Genomic DNA, 19,545 nt, shown 5'->3' with positions numbered 1-19,545 from the left:
GGCCGCTCAGGCAGCCGCTCGATCAGATGCAGTCGTGAGGCGAGGCAAGGCCGGCGCCGCTCCCCTAGGCCGCGCGGAGAGCAGCTCTCCAGGGGCCGCGCGTTCTCTGCCACGGAGCGCGGCTGCGGAGCTGCGGGCGCCGGCCGGGGCGCTGACAGCCGCCCGTCGCCGCGCCGTTACTCAGCACAACCGGCACCCCTCCCCCCGCCGGCCCGGCGTTCGAGCGGCGGCGGCTGGGAAAGTAGGGGGCTGCGCGCGCGCCGCCGCCGCGGAGCGGAGCGCCAGGCGCAGGTACGGGCTCTCCTCCCTCTGGTAGCGGCGGGGCCGGGCGAGCTGCGGTGGGGGGGGGGGCGGCAGCCGGCTCGGCGGCGGGGTTGCGGTCCGAGGATCGGCTTCCGAGGTGTGGCGGCGAGTTGGCCCCTCGGCAGGCCCGGCCGTTTCTCCTCCCTCCTCCCCTGTCCGCGGCCCTCCTCCTCCGTCTGGGGCGGGCGTGCGGCGGCTCCCCTGCCGTGGCTGTGGCGTGGGGCAGGAGGAAGGGCCGCGGCAGGCACCGGGTTTTCCTCAGTGAGGGAGGCGGCTCTGCCGACCCGCCCGCGTCCCGGCTGTGGGCTCGGGGACCTCTGCCTTGCCGCCCTCGGTGCCCCCAGCGCCAGCGCCGCGGGAGGGGTGTCGCCTGCCTCGGAGGGCCCGGGGTGCTGCGGGCGGTCTGTCGCGGGGCTCCCGTCTCCGTGGTCTTGCCGTGGACTTTCCTTTGTTCAGGAAACGGGCGCGCTGACTTGTTAAACGCTTGTTGAATTCTGGCTGTTAGCGGGTCTGAATAGTGGCTCCCTGTCAGTGGTGTTGACTGCTGCGAAGTCCTTTTTAAATACAGACACGTGAAGAGTTCATTTAATTCTCGCGAGCCTGATTTAATGTATTTCTTCAGCTTCTGCTGTTGGTAGTGGGAGTGACGGTGGCCTTAGAATTGCTCTCAGGTATTATTAATTTAAGAGTTTAAAGTATTTGGCCAGAAGGTAGCTAGAAAAATACGTGACTGCAGAAACCAAACCAGTTCCATCTGAGGGCAGACCGGCGGTAAAAGCGTAGCTTCTTACCAGCGACTGGCGGACTGGCGCAGTGAAGCCTGATGTGGCCGAAATACAAAAGGGGTCTTCGGCGCCGGTCGGCCTGCGGGTGGTTTTAGCAGAGCAGCTCCGTGGTGCAGAGTCTTGCTCGGAGCAAAACGTTATCTAACCCGAGTTAATCCCACGGTTGTCTATCCAGGCTCTGTAGAGGGGAGGTTTGTTCTGTAGGTGAGAAGGAATGGCTAGATTTTTCACTTAGTGTTCCCTGTATTCCCTTTCTGTTTTTCAACTGTGCCGTTAGGTTTTAAGGTATACAAAGTAACCAGCAGAAGAAGAAGAATGTCTCTATATGCAAGCTAAACTTTATAATCTTGCTAGAATTTGTGAGAATAGTAAAGGTGTTTCATTGTTTAAGATCAAACTAACCAAAACTAAGTTTTGGTCCTGTCAGGCTTCTCTGTTTTTATGTAGGTTGTTTTGCTCTTTGAAAACTGCCTTAAAGAGTTACTTCACGGTATTTCTTGGTACGGCTTTTTCATTATCAAGTAGACTTCCTCTGTCTTCTTTTCCGGACCTACTGTGTATTCTTTCTTAATAATTCTATTAGTTTAGTTCTTTTATATAATACTTAATCGGACACTGATTCCCCCCCTCCCCCCAAGTATTTTGTTGCTTTAACTGTTGAAGTAGTTGGAGGATGTTCATATCCTTTTGTTTCATTTTTAGTATTATGCAGATATTGAAATAAATATGAGTGCTTCAGTAGTGGTTTGAACTCAAGTTTTCATTGCATTGTGTTCAATGAAAGGGTGAGGGAAACTATTTTAGAGTTTCTTATTTCAGCAGTATGTAATGAAAAATGATGATTTAAGAAAATAAACAAAACCACACCCAAACAACAAACAAACAAAAAACCCCAACAATTTTAATATCTTGACTGTTACAGTTAGAGCACCAGTAAAATTTACAAACCAGCAGCTGTATCTACGGGTTTGACTTTGTTCTTGTGAATAGTTCCTATGAAATAGGTAATTTAATTTAAATATACAATTAGAATAATTTATATTTAATGTAAATATAAGATTTCTAGATAAGCGTTTGCAAGGGTTGGCCTTTTGAGGCTAATATGTAGTGTCGTACTCAAAGATGTGAATAATAGGAGCCACTCTCTTGTTACGATTTGCAGAGGGAGGAGGACAGGAATAATTGCTTAAGTGAAAGAACTACATTTGTGTTATCCTAGGAATGACAAGATAAGTCTTTGAGGTGTTCCTTCAGATTAGATAGACTTCCCCCCCCCCCCTTCTGTCAGCCTTAATGAAAAGGTTCATTGCTGAAGAACGGATTGAAATTACTGCCTGTGGGCAGTTTACATTTGTCGTTTTCTGTGTCACTTTTTTATTCATAAGAGAGTTAAAGAGATAAATTTGATAAAATGATCTTGCCTTCCTTTCAAAAGCTATCTCAGAAGGGGTGGGTCTGTTTTATTTCTTAGCCTTTCTTGGTACAATAGTAGAAGTTTATCGATTTTCCACAGTTTCTTCTGCAGAAGTTTCCTACTTCATTTATATGAAAAATATATATTTTTCAAGGATATATATTTGTCTCTTATTATATTCTTCTTGTTGTTAGTAATTTTACCAGCATTAGGAACTGTGTTTGCAGAACAGCACTGGCTTCTTTATTAGTACTGAAATGACAAATAGAAGGTGAAATAATTATGTTGTTGGGATTTGTTGATCTCTGCGTCTGACGATGCTACTGTAATGAGCACAGAGATTTACATCATACATGCTCAGAAGGTGTTAGACTATAACTTAGGTATTCACAACATACCTTAGGCAAACGAGTCCCATTAAAGTTATTAATCTGTACTTGTGGAACTGTATGCTTGATGTAATTTGTGGTCAGTGTTGATTTTGCCTCGGTTTCAGTAGGAGTCCAGGTGAAGCATACGTCAAACCCATTTGTTATTAGAATGATTTTTAATGCAACTTCACTTGTGATACCTTGTTCACTTTCCATAAATTATATTTTAGACTTAATAAAATAATTGGTCTGTTGAGACTTGATCTCCAAAGCTTATACCAAGGCTGGGTGATGCTAAATCAAGGGGGTTTTGTGACTTTTCGTGTTTACCATAATAATTTCTGGATGGATGAATCATTAGAACATTTTAAAAAAATTCTATTAAACTCTAATAAGTTTAATGCCTCATTGAAGTGTCTGAGCAGTATACCTTTTGAGGAAAGATAATGCCTGTTTAGTTGAAGATAAATTATGACATCTGGTGGATAACTACTAGGCTGAAATGCTGATTCAATTGAACTTTTAAACAGTGATATCAGAATTACTCTATACACCCTGGGGACTCTCTCACATCCTGGTTCCATTCCAGATCCGGAGGTTAAGAACACACTCATGTGAATACAATGAATGACAAACCAGTTCCAGTATAATGGAAACATTGTTTGCGTTTAGTTGAAAGTATCCTCCTGAGGAAGTTCAGTAGGTGTTTTGTGTCAGATCTGTTCAGTTAGTGGTGCTAGGGATCTGCTGTTTTTCTTCTTCACTTTTCTTCTGAGTGAAGAAGGTAGCAAGTATTTGTTTTAAAGAAAAGAGTCGTTGCTAGCCATGATTTAGGTGGAGAGCAACTCTGGAACCTGAATCTTTAGTTTCAGTAGGCAGAGTTTCCATTGGATTAAATGGACATTATGTAAAGTCTACATTACAGTCTAGTATAGGGGAGGAATAATACTTTAGCCATGGTCTCCAGCATAAGTCATTTGCCATATGTGGCAACAACCCATTTTTAGCACATTTAAGCTGTCTTGGGACATAGTACCACCTCAGCTGATTAACTGTGGTTAGTGCAGTACTGCCCTGCGTGTAAATTCCACAGGCCAGCTTCCAGTCTTCTGAAATGACTTTGACAAATAACAAATATTTTCTGAGTGATACCATATTTGTACTGTTTCTGGGCTGTTTATAATTATAAATAATGTAAACTCCTGTTTTGATTCTTGCTGACAAGTGGATTGGGAAGCAAGTAAGAAATTCTGTAGCTATCGTTATATGCTGGAATAGAGCACAATCTGCCATTCTGGGCAGAACAGGCTATTTATACCTCACTTTTGGATTTCTTCATGTATTCTAAATTTTTCACATAAAATAATATTCCCCCTCCCCCTTCTTGCCCCCCCCCCCCCCCAAGTAAATTGTAATATCTAGCTTTGGCCTTCAGCTGTTCTGAAAAGGTGGGAAAACTTACTCAGAACAGATCAGTTTAATAATTTTTGATAGAAATAGAGGTGTGGTTGAATAAGCCTTCTTGCAAAGAAAGCCTGTTGAGGCATCACAGAAGTTCCTCTGGGCTGTGAACATGAACTTTCTAAGTAAGGCTGAAAGAAGTGGCTCCTTTGGAGCTCACAGCTGTAAGAGAAGTAAAGAAGGAAAAAAAGTATTGAGTTTTTCGTGTACACAAGACAGCCCAAGCCTTTTGCCAATCCCTAGACCTCTTCCATAGGCTTCTTCCACTTCTTGTCCTGACTTGTAGGTTAAAATTAAACCTGATGTCCAGATAATCTCACCTGACAGGGAACAGATAAGCTATTCCAAATTTGAGTGACCACTTGTGCTGATTACATAAATACATGAGGCTGTTGTTTCTTTAGCTGACAGAAATATGGTCATTTATTCAGGATCTTCATCTAAGAGACAATCTACCTTTTTATGGGAGGTGATCAGTACACCCTTCCTGCCATCTCCTTTAATTTGGCAGTGTTGGTCACACATATCTAAGAATCTGTGATTTCCTTCTATTTTGAAGAAAAGTAGAAACTCGGGGTGACAGCACTTGGCTGTAACAGCCTTGGCAAGAGACTGGGTTTTTGTGCCCTACAAAGAGGAGTAGAATTCCAAGAATGCTCATGCTGTTTTTCTGACTGTTTTGCTGTGCCTGTGTGTACTACTCTGCAAGTATGCTCTATGTAACATTGTATGCAGTATGCATTCATACTCTACTGTATGAGACACGGAAGAGACCATTCACACATCCAAAATATGGGTGGTTGTTCTGTGATCTATCTTCAACAGTTCTTATAGCAGTGTCCTTGAAGCTTTTCTAAAGAGAAATTTACACAGGCATGAAAGCTATGCTTGTATACAAGTTAGAGGACAAACTTTGAAATATGATCTAAATATCGCCAAGTATTATATTTACCAGTAAGGTTTTGTTGTTGGATTACCCAAGTATTTCTGAAACGACATGGGACTGCGGACATCAGAAATCAGCTTGTTTTGTTCCCATTTGTAAACTTGGATCTAGCAGTCAAAGCTGGTACATGAAACTGTGAGAGCGTGTGTTTCTGTTCGCAGTGACCTGACAGGAACTGAGCTTGAGACCTGTAGGTAGATTTGGGATGGAAAAGTTAAGTTGAGATGAAATGTCAAATGCCTTAACACAAGGAAAGTAATGTAAATGCTTAGCTTAGCTGTGCTGGTTTCCAGCATGGCTCATGGCAGGTTTCATTGCTCTTCCTACCTCTGAGAAAAAGTATTGTCACAACAAAGGATTCCCCCCCCCCGCCCCTTCTCCCTGCTGTAAATTAAGAGGACACAATGCCTGGTTTTCAGGGCAACTGTATCTTTATCTACCTTGCTTTAGGTGTATGTGTGTTTACTTTTTTTTCTCTGTTAACCCCCACTCTGTTTTTTTCTCTGTTAACCCACTCTGTTAACCAATGCTTTGAATTGGTAGTATTAGATTATATTGATTTGCCAAGTATCTGTGATAGAGCATTTGGTTTGGGATGTTTTTGTTAAAGCATGGAATAAAAATAGTCATGTCATTAATATAAACCCAATTCCTATGTGCAATACAAGAAACCTTAGCTAATAATTTTTTTTAAGGGTTTGGAAATGCTTATGTCAGCCAGCATGTGGAGCAAGCAGGAGTTTATGGCTGGATTTTAGCGTACTGAAGGTCTACAGTGTTTGCTAAGCCAGCAGAAGCATCTTGTTTTGCCTTCTAAGTTTTGACCTTCATGCACCTTTCATACTGCTGATACTGCTTGCAGGAGTCCATAACTCATGATTGCAATATATATTCTCTGTATTTAGGAAATGCTGTAGTGATTTTTTGCTGCAGAGATCTGCATAGCCTTATTATCCTGCAAATATTGCCACATATTTTAATTGTTCTTTATAACATATGCCTTTATCAATGGAATGAACACTTGTCTTCATGGCTTGAGATGAGGGACTACATTTCCTCCAAAGAAAACCCAAAATTCATGCTTGTTCTTTCCCTGGATAATCATATTTTAGTTTTAATATTTAGCAGAGCTTTAGAGTTACCGCTCTTCTTTAATAATATGCTTATTCTAAAGTAGCTAATAATACCAAATAAGCTATTATATAGAAATTTACATATATATAAAAATCTATATTTTGTTAAATGTTTCCACTAAAATTATGTGTTATTTTCTAGAGAGGTTAAGTTTACATTTTCCGTGAGTTTTTCTTTTTTCTTTTTTTTTTATATAGGATTGTAACTAGAAACTGATACCATTCTCTCTTCCTCTTTCAGCCTAGAAGATGAATAATCTTTCCTTTAGTGAACTGTGTTGCCTGTTCTGTTGTCCGCCATGCCCAGGGAAAATTGCCTCCAAACTGGCATTCTTACCTCCTGATCCCACGTATACACTGATGTGTGATGAGAGCGGTAGTCGCTGGACTTTACATCTCTCAGAGCGAGCAGACTGGCAATATTCTTCTAGAGAAAAAGATGCCATTGAGTGCTTCATGACTAGAACAAGTAAAGGTAACAGGATTGCCTGTATGTTTGTGCGTTGCTCGCCTACCGCCAAGTATACTTTGCTCTTCTCACATGGAAATGCTGTTGACCTAGGTCAGATGAGCAGCTTTTACATAGGACTGGGTTCACGGATTAATTGCAACATATTCTCATATGATTATTCTGGATATGGTGCAAGTTCTGGGAAGCCAACAGAGAAGAATCTGTATGCTGACATTGATGCTGCTTGGGTGGCTCTTAGGACGAGGTAAGACATTAGTTGCCATTTTTCTTTTACAGCGTGCTTTTCAAATGGTTGTACTTAATCTGCATTAGTAGTTCAAACAGAAATGCTGTATTTTAGGATGAATGGATTCGTGTTCAAGCTGATTGGTGGTGCCTTATGCTGAAGACATTGTCAGTATTGAGCAGGATCAGTATATAGTACTGATATACTAGAAAAATTGAAATGGGATGAAATTTGATAAGGTATGTTTCAGTCTTGAATGATTAGAAGATAATCCTTATTGTCACAGTTTGGGATCTTCTCAGCTGGAAATCTCAGAAGATAGGATAAACCTGTAATAGTTGGTTCCCCAGTAACTGAGCCACTGGTGTGACATGGGTGAGAGAAAATGCAGGTTGTTTTTTCAGGTAATTCCATCGCCTACTTTTTTTGTAGGGAGGGGCAGTGGAAAATCTGTTATAAGAGAACCTGGTGAGACTCTGTTTGGATTTCTGTATGGTGTTCAGACCACCTTTGTTTCAAAATTCAGACTAGTGGCTACAGCATTTCCAAAGATACCTTTCTATATAAAACAAAAAGATGTTTTTATCTTAGCAAAATATGATGTGTGGGAGAGGTTGTAACTGATCTGCATAAATATGTTATGGTGGAAACAAAAAACAGGAATTTGAATTAGTGATGTTAGCTCAAATAAATTAAAACTGGACAAGGAAAAAAATGCAAATTGGAAGGATGTTGTTTCAGCAATTTCTGTGTTCTAAGCTTTTGGTTTTAGGGAGATAAAATAGTACGATGAAGGACTCTGGAGGCATTCTCTGATACCGGTAAGAATCCCAGGCACCAAATAAATACAGCACTGAATACTCACTTCTTAAATTTGAGAACATTTTTCACCATGGTTTGTTTAATTTAGAGCAATATTCTTCTTGTTTTACAAGTACCCAAACTACAAAAATATTATTTTTTTTTAAATACTGTGCAATCATGAGAATAGATGATCATCAAAAAAGTTCCCATCATATCATCTATTTTGCACCAAAAAGTTGTGAAAACTTGAATTTAATGTAGAGCAGCATGTTATGGTTAGATCTTTGCAACTTGAGCGTACTGTTTAATAGTATAATATCAGGGATGGGACTTAGTGTAAGGGCATGTGTAAAGACTCTTTAAATCCTGGAGCCTGGTAGTTGTCGCAGTGAATTTAGAACTTGATCAATGTATTATTCACTATTATCCTATTACTTTGGAGCGGATTGTCCCATTTCAGTGTTTTAAATACACATACTGTCTTGCATTTCTTTTCCATTATAACAAAGGTGTGATACTTCTTTGTAAAGAAGCATATTTTATTCATGTATTACAGTAGGGGGAACGTTTATTATCATAAACCTCATATAACCACAGGAGACAGGTATTCAGCCTCATATATTCAAAAACATGCGTACTATGTTGTTAGATCAGGTTTTGGCATTTCTTTTGATTACAGTGGAAAGTTGAGGTATAACTAGACATTCGTTCTGTAAACCAAGAGCTGCAACAGGTGCACTGATGACCACAGTTTTTAGTTGATAGGTGATCTGGAAGATAGCCACTTGGTGAAATACCCAGTAACATTGACCAAAAACATAATGTGGTTTGTGAACAATGTGGAAGACAGTCTGAATTGTTTAAATGTACCAGAAAATGGAAGAGAACTAGATGGTGAAACTTAATGGTTTGTCAGTTTACAGGCTCTGTTTTATGAACTAATCTGTAATTATTGTCTCTTCGTCCCCCTGACAAATTTCTGATTGAAAATCTAAAAGGAAATGTCACTGCAACTTGAATTCTCACCTCCATTCCTGAACAATGCATAGTGTACCTTCCTAATCAAGTAAGATTGTTCGTTAAAATATCCCCTCTGAACATACCCTTTGCTGAATAGACATTGTCGTGGGGGGAACTCTAAATACATGCTCCATCTATCTGCTTTTCCCTCTTCCATTCAGGAATGACCTCACATCAATCCCATTTGCTGTCTGCGTTTATTTTTTGTGTCAAAACCTCCTTTAGAAATACGTAATTCTGTAGAGTGTATAGAGCTTGAATTGGTCTGCCCAACTTGTGGATTTCGCAAACATGAACTGAATTTTTTCCATTGCTTAAAAAGTGGCTGGTATTACTGGTTTGCACTGTGGTACTTTGAACAACTTTCCAATTGGCAGACCTGGTCTTGTCCTTGTATCTGAATGCTGAACGTAGCAGGGAGAAGTTCAGCACATGACTCTGGATATACTGGCTCACACAGTTTGGTTACCAGTCCGTGGTATTCTCTTGAGCCCTGAGACAGTGCTGAGCTGTGTTTAAATACTTGATGAATATCTGGACCAGAATGGAGCCTTTGAGCATTTGCTGCAGCATTGATTCACTTTTCTAGCATAGCCTGTTCTGTCAGTGTTACACTGGCACCATCTTTAACGTTTATAGTAGAAGTGTTCTGCAAAACCAAATTAATTCAGCAGATTGTTTCCAGGATAGATGTAAGTAGCTGTAACTCCTTTGAAATTCATGTTGATGGGATGAGAGAAGAAAGGGATCCTAGACTTTTAAACTGTGCCTCACAGATTGTGATGGGACGAAGAAAAGAATGGAGAAATTACCTTTGTTGGAGGTTGATCACAGCCACCCACAGCTCCCTGCATTCCCTGTTCTGAGAAATGGGGTCATAGAACCCAGCATAAAAAGGTGTTTCTGGGGTAATTGAAATGCTGGTGTGAACTTCATTCTACAGTCAACACAGCTGCTTGTGGAGGAGACGTGTTAGTGTGTTAAGTTTTATATCTTGGAAGGACAATCCAGATGGTCATCTGTAAATTGGCACAACTGTCCAGTGGGGACTGGACAACTAATGTGAAATAGTCTGGAACTAGTATTGAGGGTGATGGTGAGGTTGGTCCAAGACCACTTTCTTAAAAGTGGTTGCTGTAAGGGTGTGTGAATATTGTCATTCATGTAAATGAATACAGAAAGCTAATTTGGCAGCAGATCAGAAGAGGTAAACAGCAGATGCAGATTCTGAATTGTGTCCCTATTCTTACCTGCTTTGAGTATTTTAATAGGAAGCAGGAGCTATCCATGTGGATACTGACTGTGGAAGAAGGCAAGGTGATTCAGTGCCATCATGTTTGGGAAAGTTGCACATTATTGCATATTCATGTGCATGGGACTATATAAAAGCTGCAAGTGAGGACATTCTTTTTCTGACTGTCATAGCTACAAAGTGTTGAAATGCTAGGAGTCATTTTGGGATACGCCTTTTTTCTGCTATCCTGGTCTCTGAAGGCCTTTGATGACACCCTAGCAAGGGTGGAAAGGTTTAACCAGCCCCAGGCAAATGCAGGGCAAGTGGCGCTCATTCAGAAACCTGAAGACTTGCTGGAGTTGCCTCATGCCCAGATTTACCTTTAAGAAGCCAAACAGCCTTTTCATTGTTGCTTATCATGGACTGTATAATAATTGAAAAATCGAAGGGTAAATCTCACCATCAGACGGATGTGTCAAAGTGGACAGAATGTTCATAATTTGAACAGCCAAATATAGGAATAATATTAAATCTGTTTGGATGTTGGCTGAAAGTGTTCTTCTGAGAATTCACAAATTACGGGGTTTTTTTATTCAAAGTAGGGTTTTTTTTTTGCTAGAAGATGAGGTGCCTTAACTTTGAATATTTGGAGAGAAATTGATCTTTTATTTAAATTGATAGGGAAAAGTAGCTCAATTTATCGTGAAGAAAAATCTTGCCCATAAAACAAATGTACCAGTAGCATTGTAAGGTCTAGAAAAAGCGAAACCATCATGAGAGAGGCAGAGGAGATGCCGTTTGTTGATTACTACATGCGTGGTCAATGGGCTTGCCTCTCATAAAGCATAGTTCCCTTTTCCTTCTAGCAATGTTACATGTTATATATACAAGAAGGGGAATGTGCATCTGAGTTGAGGAAAAGCTGTATGGTCATTAATTTTATTCATGGCGTGGAATGTTGATAGTTAAAGGTGTGGAGGTGTTCATGCCCTTCTGCAATTTGCAGCTGTAATTTTGTGTGTTATGTGCATGATGACAAAAGGTTCTGAAATGTGTATTGTAATTTCCCTCAGGATGTTCCCCCTTGTTCCTTGTGCCCCAAGTGCTGCTGTCAGTTGGTTAAATGCATGTGTTGCAATAGCTTCACAAACAGTGGCCTCTCTAGAGCACCCGTTGCACCTCGTCATTAGTGTGAGCCTGAGAGGTACTATTGAAAATGTACCCTTGTAAGGTTGATTTCACAGATACTTCATTTTATTATTGTAAAGTGAGCATGTCTTCTAGATTAATAGCAGTAGTTCAGAAGTAAAAACATAAATTGCTTTCTGTCTCCCTTAGGTATATCAAGGGCAAAATGTCAGGTACTCTAAGAGCCTGCAAGTATAGTATGGTAATTTCAGCTGGTATTTTGTGAAAGGTAACTGAAGTTTAAAAAAAAACAAAACCAAAAATCACTCGTTACAACCAGACATGCATTTTGTGGTTTGCATATTGCACATCATTATATCCAGTGAAAGATATAATACAATGAATATCCAATGTAAGTGATGCATGATGTATATCCAAGTAAAGTGTCCAAGCTAAGGACGGGGCTTTGGGCAACCTGATTCAGTGAAAGATGTCCCTGCCTATGAGGGGGGGCTGGGCTAGATCATCTTCCAACCCAAACTGTTGTATGATTCTATGAAAAGAAAAAAAGGAGGAGGGAGGGGTAGAAAAGAGGTGGACTGCCACTAAGGTAAGTGTTTAGTAAAGTGCAGAAAAGGTCTTGTTACAGAGACAGAAATACAAAGGAAGCGGTGAAAGAGTTTCTGCTACAGCACATTGTGAAGTTTGTCACAAAGGGAAAAAAAGAATATTTCATTGCTGTTTAGCAGTTCCTCTTTTCCTGCCAGAAGCTGAAAAGATCAGGAGTGTTCAGGATTGCCTCTTTTATAAGAGACCATCTATATCTGATCAGCATATATAGGCTCGCAGAAGAGGATACTGGCTTCATTAGTCGCCCTGTGTTAGCTTGGGCCCTGATTCTAGGGAGCGGTCTGATGGTTCAGTTACAATGATTTATTGGCTTGCTCCTTCCTTTAACCCACCAGAGGCATGTCATTTCTTGCCTGGCCCTGAAGACAGCCAGCAAAGGAGCAGAAAAGTGGTTGCTCTCCTATTCCCAGAAGAGATTAATTTAGTTTCCTAAACTAGCTGGTGAAGCCCAATGAGGGGCAATATGTGGCTGAAGATGCAAATAGGAAAGTGGTTCTCTTCTGTTGGGCAATAGCTTACCTTTGTGGTGACTTGAACCTGTACTTTTACTGTGAGGATAGGGCAGAAGTTTGTGGGAGCTCAGCCACTATGTGTGAATGCTAGCAAGCTTATGTCAACAGAGGTACATTTAGTTCTATGTAAAAACTGCTCTTCAAGTTCCCTGTGCTTTCCAGGCAGGCAGCCCTTAGGTGCATGAACGTAAAGCATGAATCGGGTGTTGAAAGGAATTGAAATCTCAGTTGCTGTGGGAAAGAAAAAACTGTCAGCTGCCTGTAAACTGCAGAAAATATCTATCTGAATTTTATGCCAGATCCAGTCCAGAATAACTTGTCCCTGAGGAAGAGTGCTTTCTCTGAGAAGGTACATCTGTGCACAGATTTTGTTCCAAGGTCCTTTCTGGTGATTATGGCTTAAAAAAACCCAAACATAAAAAACCACACCATTACCACCACCGACAACAACTTGAAGGCCTGTTTATTCTGACACAAGTTACCCAAGATTACTTGAGTAGACAATAGTGTTTACATTACTCCTGTGATCAACATAATGAGCTTTCAAAGATATCAACAGTTTTTACAGCATGTCTTTGAGCTCTTGTCACCAGAACAGCTACTTACAGCATATGGCTCTGTAACTGTCATGTTCCTCTTCCTCAGGACGGCCTGTAATTCTAAGGCATTGATTAAGAGAACACTATTACTGCCAGTTTTTCTCTTGATTTGACACTTCCTTATTTGGGAGCAGGTGTGTAGGCAACTAATAATTTTCTACCAAACTTCTTGGAGTTTACCTGGAGTTTACAGGACTATCAACAGGAGGAGTAGATGAATTTTATGACCAGGGAACTTACCAACAGTTATCTTTTCAAGGATTCTTCCGATTCAGATTGGAAAGTGATACTTTTGGGAGAGAGGAACTGAGGGACAGTTGGGCTCTTCCTTTTCCCTCGAGCTTTTCAGAAGCCTGTTGAAGAGAAGAGGGAAGACTGGAGACAGATACAGCAGATGTTGTTCTCTGGTTTCCAAGCTTCTTGTTTTGTTGTTTGTTTGGTTTTTTTTTTCAAGCCAGAATATTCAAAAGTCTAACTACTTTGAACCACCACTTCTGGTGATTGGCCTCATTGGCCTCACTATTTTAGACACTATGTTTAGACTGCAAAACAAAGAGTTTCTGGTGGGTGCTGTGAAGGCAATCTGTTTGGCTGTGATGGAGAAAGGATTACTTTAATCCAAATATAGTAAATGCTTTTCTTGGATTACTTTTTATAGCTAATATTTAGCTATCTTTAAGCTGAAGGATTTGGATCCAAAAATAGGGGGAAGAATAATGAGAAAAAAGAGAATATATGCTCCAAAATATACTTTTAAGTTTTGCTTTAAATTTCTGTGCCATGGCCTGCATCCCATAAGACTCAATATCTGAGGAAGTAAGAGTGTGATAATTTGCAAGGTTTTTTATTTGAGAACTGTTATGTAATAACATGCTGTGCAAACTCCATGCCGTACTAATGATGCAAAGTGTCAGGTATTAATGTGAGTTTTGTTCAGATTATATGAAAGGGATAGAAGGCTATACTCTACTTTCAGAATAGACAAATGTGATTTGAATTATTTTGAATTGGGAGATTAGTTGTAAAAGGATGGGTGCTAGGCTGTTCTCAGGTGTTTCAGAAGAGATACAGAAATAGCAAAGACTCTACATTTGTTTCGGTTTCAAAGCTTTAATTTATTGTATTTTTGTTTGTTGAAATTTTGAGAAAATCTTTGTTAATCAGAATGTTTGAATTTTTTTATTCTCTGAGAACTGTTGTGAGGTGGAGGGCTTGTCTGTAATTCAATGATGATCGATTCTTAGTGTTTTAGAACTCTTAATTTGATTATGATCCTAGAAACTCTTCCTAGGAAATGCTGTTAGTAATTAAGTAGTCATGGTCCAGATATGTTCATAGAATCTATCTGTGCTAATACTTTTACAGCTTTTATGTTTCACTCTACCAGAACACAATTTAAATAAATAGATGAATAGTTAAATAGACAATATTAGCTGTAAACAGTGGATTTTAGCCCCGATTTAGAAAGCTTATTGGGGTGCCTGATGAGTTCTGCTAGTGATACTTACATTTTAGTAATACTTAAATGTGATTTTTTTTTTTTTGCTTGAAATCTTGTTAGTTTTTTTTTTTAATTAACTGATTACATACTGATGTTGCACACAGGACACGTTTTCTGGCTTATTGAAAAGTACTTGTGAATTTTTATTTTTTGTTGGTTGGTAATTTGAATGTCTTGGTACATGTGAAACATCGTTTTTTCCTAATGTTTCTGATTTTGAAGGTTTTAGACTTTACTAATTTTATTGTTTGGTGACCTATACAGTTACAATACAGTTATTTAGCCATATTTATAAGATACTGGACAATTTTTCATTACCTCTGTTTCCCTGGCTTTACTGGAAGTATGCGAAATGTACTAATTTGAGAATTCCTTTGTGGGTATGGGTGTTGTTATCTCGCTTTAATAGAAAAGATGCATGCATTTATTGTAGAAGAGGTAATGGTTGCACTTTCCTTCACTTCAACTGAAAACAGTGGATTGTCAGTCCTTTTAGGATTATAGTCAGTTGGCAAACATTAAACTTATCTCATGCTGTTCCACAGTGGTGTTAGGCTAGTCCGCTCTAAGTCAGAAGACCAATGTGGGGGTGTTTTTTGGTGTGGTGGTTTTGGGGTTTGTTGTTGTGTTTTTTTTTTTTTTTGTAATGCAGTGCAGTGTCTCTTCCTATTTAAGGTACTTCCTTTACCAAGTAAGTTAAACAAAGGCACTCAGATAGATACACTTTTGCAGTCTGAACCTGTACTAAGAGTACTTTGTTAGTATAGATCCACGTACCAGCAGCTCATTTCTGATGATGTGCCCGCATGATGTTCTACTTAAAGGCTTTTCCAGTGTTACTTAGGAACCGGCTGCTTTTTGTATCCACACTAATGCAGAAAATTATATTACATCTGACTTGAATAAGTGTTAACTAGATATTTCATGACTCTTTTGTTTACCTCAGTTAATTACAGAAAAAATGAGGGTTTTCATCTTACTAGGAAGGAGGCTTTGACTTTAATTTTGTAGTGTTTATTTGGCTGTCTTAATTGTGGGTTAGGTTGGGTATTCCTCTTCCTAGCTTGCATGTCAAATCAACTGTGATAAGAAAGAAACATCTCAGCTATGACATAGAATGCATAATATTCTGACCACTGTCTGTATGGGCATGCTTTAGGTCCCACTAAATTGCTGAGCAACGTTACCAGCTTGCAGTTTTTAATCAGGTACCAGAAGAGTAAAGCTTCAGAGTAAAGAGTAAAGTCAAATTTTTGCAGATTTGACTATGCTCTACTTGATGATAACCATAGAGCTAGTAAGGCTCTAATCAGTTTTCTCTTGTAGGTCCACTAGAGTTACCAGTAAAGGCTTTCAACTACTATACAAGTCACAACTGCATTCACAAATCCATATTTAAAAAAATAAACCTGTATTTCAGTATCATTCAGGCATAAGGCAAAAAAAATTACTGCAAATATAGAGTAAATAATTGTCCCTTTAAGTCAAGAATATGATAGAATATGCTTGCTTGTTCTTCTACCAGCTCCTGTTTCATCGTTTATCCTCTTCAGGAAATTTTCGTCTTCAGAAATGCTTTTTTTGCCTTGCTGTGTAATTGCCGTTTTGTCTGTTTCACTTTATATGCCACTTTTGTTAACATTTTTAATTTTCTAGGTACGGAATCCGCCCTGAAAATGTGATTATATATGGCCAGAGTATAGGAACAGTACCATCTGTGGATCTTGCTGCTAGGTATGAAAGTGCTGCTGTAATTCTTCATTCTCCGCTGACCTCAGGAATGCGAGTAGCTTTTCCTGATACGAAGAAGACCTATTGCTTTGATGCATTCCCGAAGTAAGTTGTAGGATTTTTTAATTCTGCATGCATTTTTCTCTATTACCAAAGTTTTAGACTAGGGAAACAAATAGCGTGGTAAATTCTCTGAAATTTCTTTCGAAGGTTTAAAAAAACAGTTGGAGAAAAATCAGAGTGAATAACAACGAGGAACATTTGATTTGAAGAAGTTTACAGAACTTTGTAAATCTTTTAGGTTTTTCACATCTCTAATCATTTCAGTGGGTATCCATTAAAGAAATGATTAGTTTTCCTTTATGTAACCCCTAATGTCACTAATTCTAACAAGCAGTTTTAGTCCAGAGAATTGTTTATCTGGGTAACTGTGAACAAAGTCTTTTGTGTATGTTTCTGAAGACTGGAAACTAAGTAGACCTTCACTGAAGAAAATTCCTGTCATGTATTTCAGAGCTGTGCCAGTAGTGCCATTACAAACTGGTACACTTGTCTAAAAGAATTATTTGTATTTTGAGCATCTAACGTCAAAGACTTTTTTTCTCCCTAGATGGTCAAACTTTAAGTGCTAAAATTATTTCACTTCTGACAAGCACTCTTTTACTGAAAAACTCTGAAGTAATATTTTCATCAGCCCAGGGACTTTGATTTTTTTAAGTGAACATGGTAATGAATACCACTTTTAGGTGGATTCCTCTGTTATTCGATCCTAGTAGTTTGCAGTAGTGTTTTTCCTTTCTGTGTGACTTTACATGTGCTACTGTCATGGCTTCCAGGGTGTTGATAAGATCTAATTTTCTAACGATTTAAACAACTTCAGAACTAAATCGTTAAAATTTCAATGTGTAATTAAAAAGTGAAATTAACAGTCTGGTCTTCCAAAAAGATTTAATAAAGCCCACTGTGTTCATAGATGTAATCTTTTTCTTACAGCATTGACAAAATTTCTAAAATAACATCTCCTGTGTTAATAATCCATGGGACTGAAGATGAAGTAATTGACTTTTCACATGGCCTAGCATTATTTGAGCGTTGCCAGAGACCTGTAGAACCACTGTGGGTAGAAGGAGCAGGCCATAATGATGTGGAACTCTATGGACAGTACCTTGAAAGATTAAAACAGTTTGTGTCACAGGAACTTGTGAACTTGTAATTTTCTTTGTATATTTACATGCTTTTTCATTTTGCTGCAGAACTGCACACCTTGATAAATACATAACATAAAACCTGAAGGTTGTGTTTTCAAATCATCTTGGTTGCCTTCATTAAATGTACAGGTAATGATTTGTCAACATAATTAATGAAGGTTTTAATGCCAGTATTATAAACTGGAATTACATGATCATGCAGTCAAGCTTGGCAGTTCATATTACTTTGTGTGAGGTTTTTTCTTTTTAGATGTACAAAAAAAAAATCACAAGGAGTACTGTATGAAATTATATAAAATCAAATGCTGTAAAAGTGTTGCCAAATGCTTTAGCATATCAAAAAAAGTTTATAAATATTTTTTAAACATCTCAAAATGTACTGTGACTTACTCTGTTGCACAGGTGTAAATTAAAACCCAGACTTCTAAGCAGTTGTTCTGTAAAAATGTAATAGCCATGAAATTTGAGCAAATACTAATGTATGTAATAAGAATAGACAGTCACTGGAAATGACCCATGCCCTGTTATAGGGGGAGGGGGTCAAAAATTATCTCTTTTTTCATATTTTTCATATCTTTAGTGCTTAGTTTTACTTTAGTTGTTTTGTTCTTGTGTTGTCCCTTACCTTTCAGGTTAAACAAATTTACCCACTTACTTTCTCAGCAGTTCTAATCTTGCCAAAATAATGCCGCACATTATCATTGTTGTAATGTAAATATCTTTCACATGATTGCTACTGCGGCCACTAAGTACTTCATTGAAACCAGTAAGACTTTAGAACCTAGAAGGCTTTGTGGACAACGCAGTTTTAAACATTGATTACGTAAAGATGCAATATTTCATTAAAAAAAACCTGGAGGTTTATCCAACTTTATGATAAACAATTTGCAAGTTTGCAGTTGTCTGATCAGGCTTACTTTTGGATGTTTAGTGTAAAAGCTTATTGTTTTTTGAGTATTGTATGGAAATTTTACTAATCGTGCCTGGATGGGGTGGGGGGAAGGGCAAGAAGAGAATGTTGACATTTTTCTATTAACTCATAGTAAAATAAACTTTGTAAGTTGCCTTTCCCTTGAATGCATTTTGCTTGAATAAAACTATGAAAAATAAACTTAATTATACGTAGCCTATTTGTAAACAAAGTAATATTCCAACAATACACACTGTGCTTCTAATTTTAAGGCCTTATGTAGTTTAATTGTTCTGCTTGTTTTTTGTGATCTAGACTATTGTATACTTAAATGTAGCTTCAAGTATTGTGAAAACTTTGGTTAAGACGTGTTGATTAACAGTAAACAATATTCCACACACTTGCTGTTCTTCCTTTTTTTTTTTTAAAAGAAATGGCAACAGTTGCTTGCGATACCAAAATAATAAGCAACTCCCCATTTACTCTAGGAAATCGGAGAACTAAAGCAGTAGCCCATTGTTATTAATTGTCAGCACACTTCTTCGGCAACTACTGTTCTGATCACCCTCCCATCCCCATGCTTCATCTTACTTCTTTCTGCCGTTCAGCATACAGGTTTTCTGCTTCAGAGCTTCTTACAAACATTCTTCTGTAATGAATTTAAATTTAGTTTTCTTTGAAATCATCAGTGACTTCTTGTCTTGTGCTTTTTGGTTTGTTAATTGAATAGAAAGAAATTTGATTTTGTTCTCAAGCAACTGGGTTCTTGTTTGTCTTTTTGATCAAGTATGCTTCAGTGTGTTCTGAACTTCAGATTAGTATTCAGGGACAATAATATTAGACATAAAGATTTTAATCCTAATCCAAGATTTTGCAATTGGAAGTATGCTTAAATATGTAACTCAGCTTTATTACATCATACTGCATACACAGTTCAATTTCATTTTCTTACTACCTTCCAGCCACTATCTCTGATTTAGATGGAAATCGTTACCATTAAGTGTTTAAGTGCTTTCTTTGTGACGAATGAAGTCTGTTTTGAGAGTCCTCATCAGAAATTCACAAATAAAGAATCTAGAACTGCAACGGTAAGTATACAGATTGGCTGATAGTACTGCAAGTTGCAGGCAAATGATCAAGTGTCATCACAAGAACTA

The 19,545-nt window shown here is 38.7% G+C and overlaps 1 protein-coding gene across 2 annotated transcripts; it reads left to right on the top strand.

The window, feature by feature from the left end:
• Positions 1-5: 5 nt before the first annotated feature.
• Positions 6-18,575, top strand: ABHD17B (abhydrolase domain containing 17B, depalmitoylase). 2 transcript variants are annotated; one of them, XM_075137491.1, is made up of 5 exons: positions 31-291; positions 6,655-6,888; positions 6,976-7,129; positions 16,196-16,375; positions 17,264-18,575. In XM_075137491.1, the coding sequence occupies exons 2-5, from the start codon at positions 6,663-6,665 to the stop codon at positions 17,481-17,483; spliced, it is 780 nt and encodes a 259-aa protein (XP_074993592.1). In that variant the 5' UTR covers positions 31-291; positions 6,655-6,662; the 3' UTR covers positions 17,484-18,575. The 2 variants fall into 2 exon arrangements, with proteins under 2 accessions (XP_074993591.1, XP_074993592.1); XM_075137490.1 differs by having other exon boundaries at positions 6-291; positions 6,655-7,129.
• Positions 18,576-19,545: the final 970 nt, after the last annotated feature.

The sequence above is a fragment of the Calonectris borealis genome, chromosome Z (genome assembly GCF_964195595.1).
Source record: "Calonectris borealis chromosome Z, bCalBor7.hap1.2, whole genome shotgun sequence".
NCBI classification, from domain to species: Eukaryota; Metazoa; Chordata; class Aves; order Procellariiformes; family Procellariidae; genus Calonectris; species Calonectris borealis.
This window is presented reverse-complemented; position numbering and strand designations above follow the sequence as displayed.

Bases quoted from the DNA above. Each gene is read 5' to 3' on its own strand.
- ABHD17B (XM_075137490.1), top strand. From the start codon at position 6,663: ATGAATAATCTTTCCTTTAGTGAACTGTGTTGCCTGTTCTGTTGTCCG. The intron at 7,130-16,195 runs GTAAGACATTAG...TTAATTTTCTAG, and splicing joins TGGGTGGCTCTTAGGACGAG to GTACGGAATCCGCCCTGAAA. The intron at 16,376-17,263 runs GTAAGTTGTAGG...TTTTTCTTACAG, and splicing joins TGCTTTGATGCATTCCCGAA to CATTGACAAAATTTCTAAAA.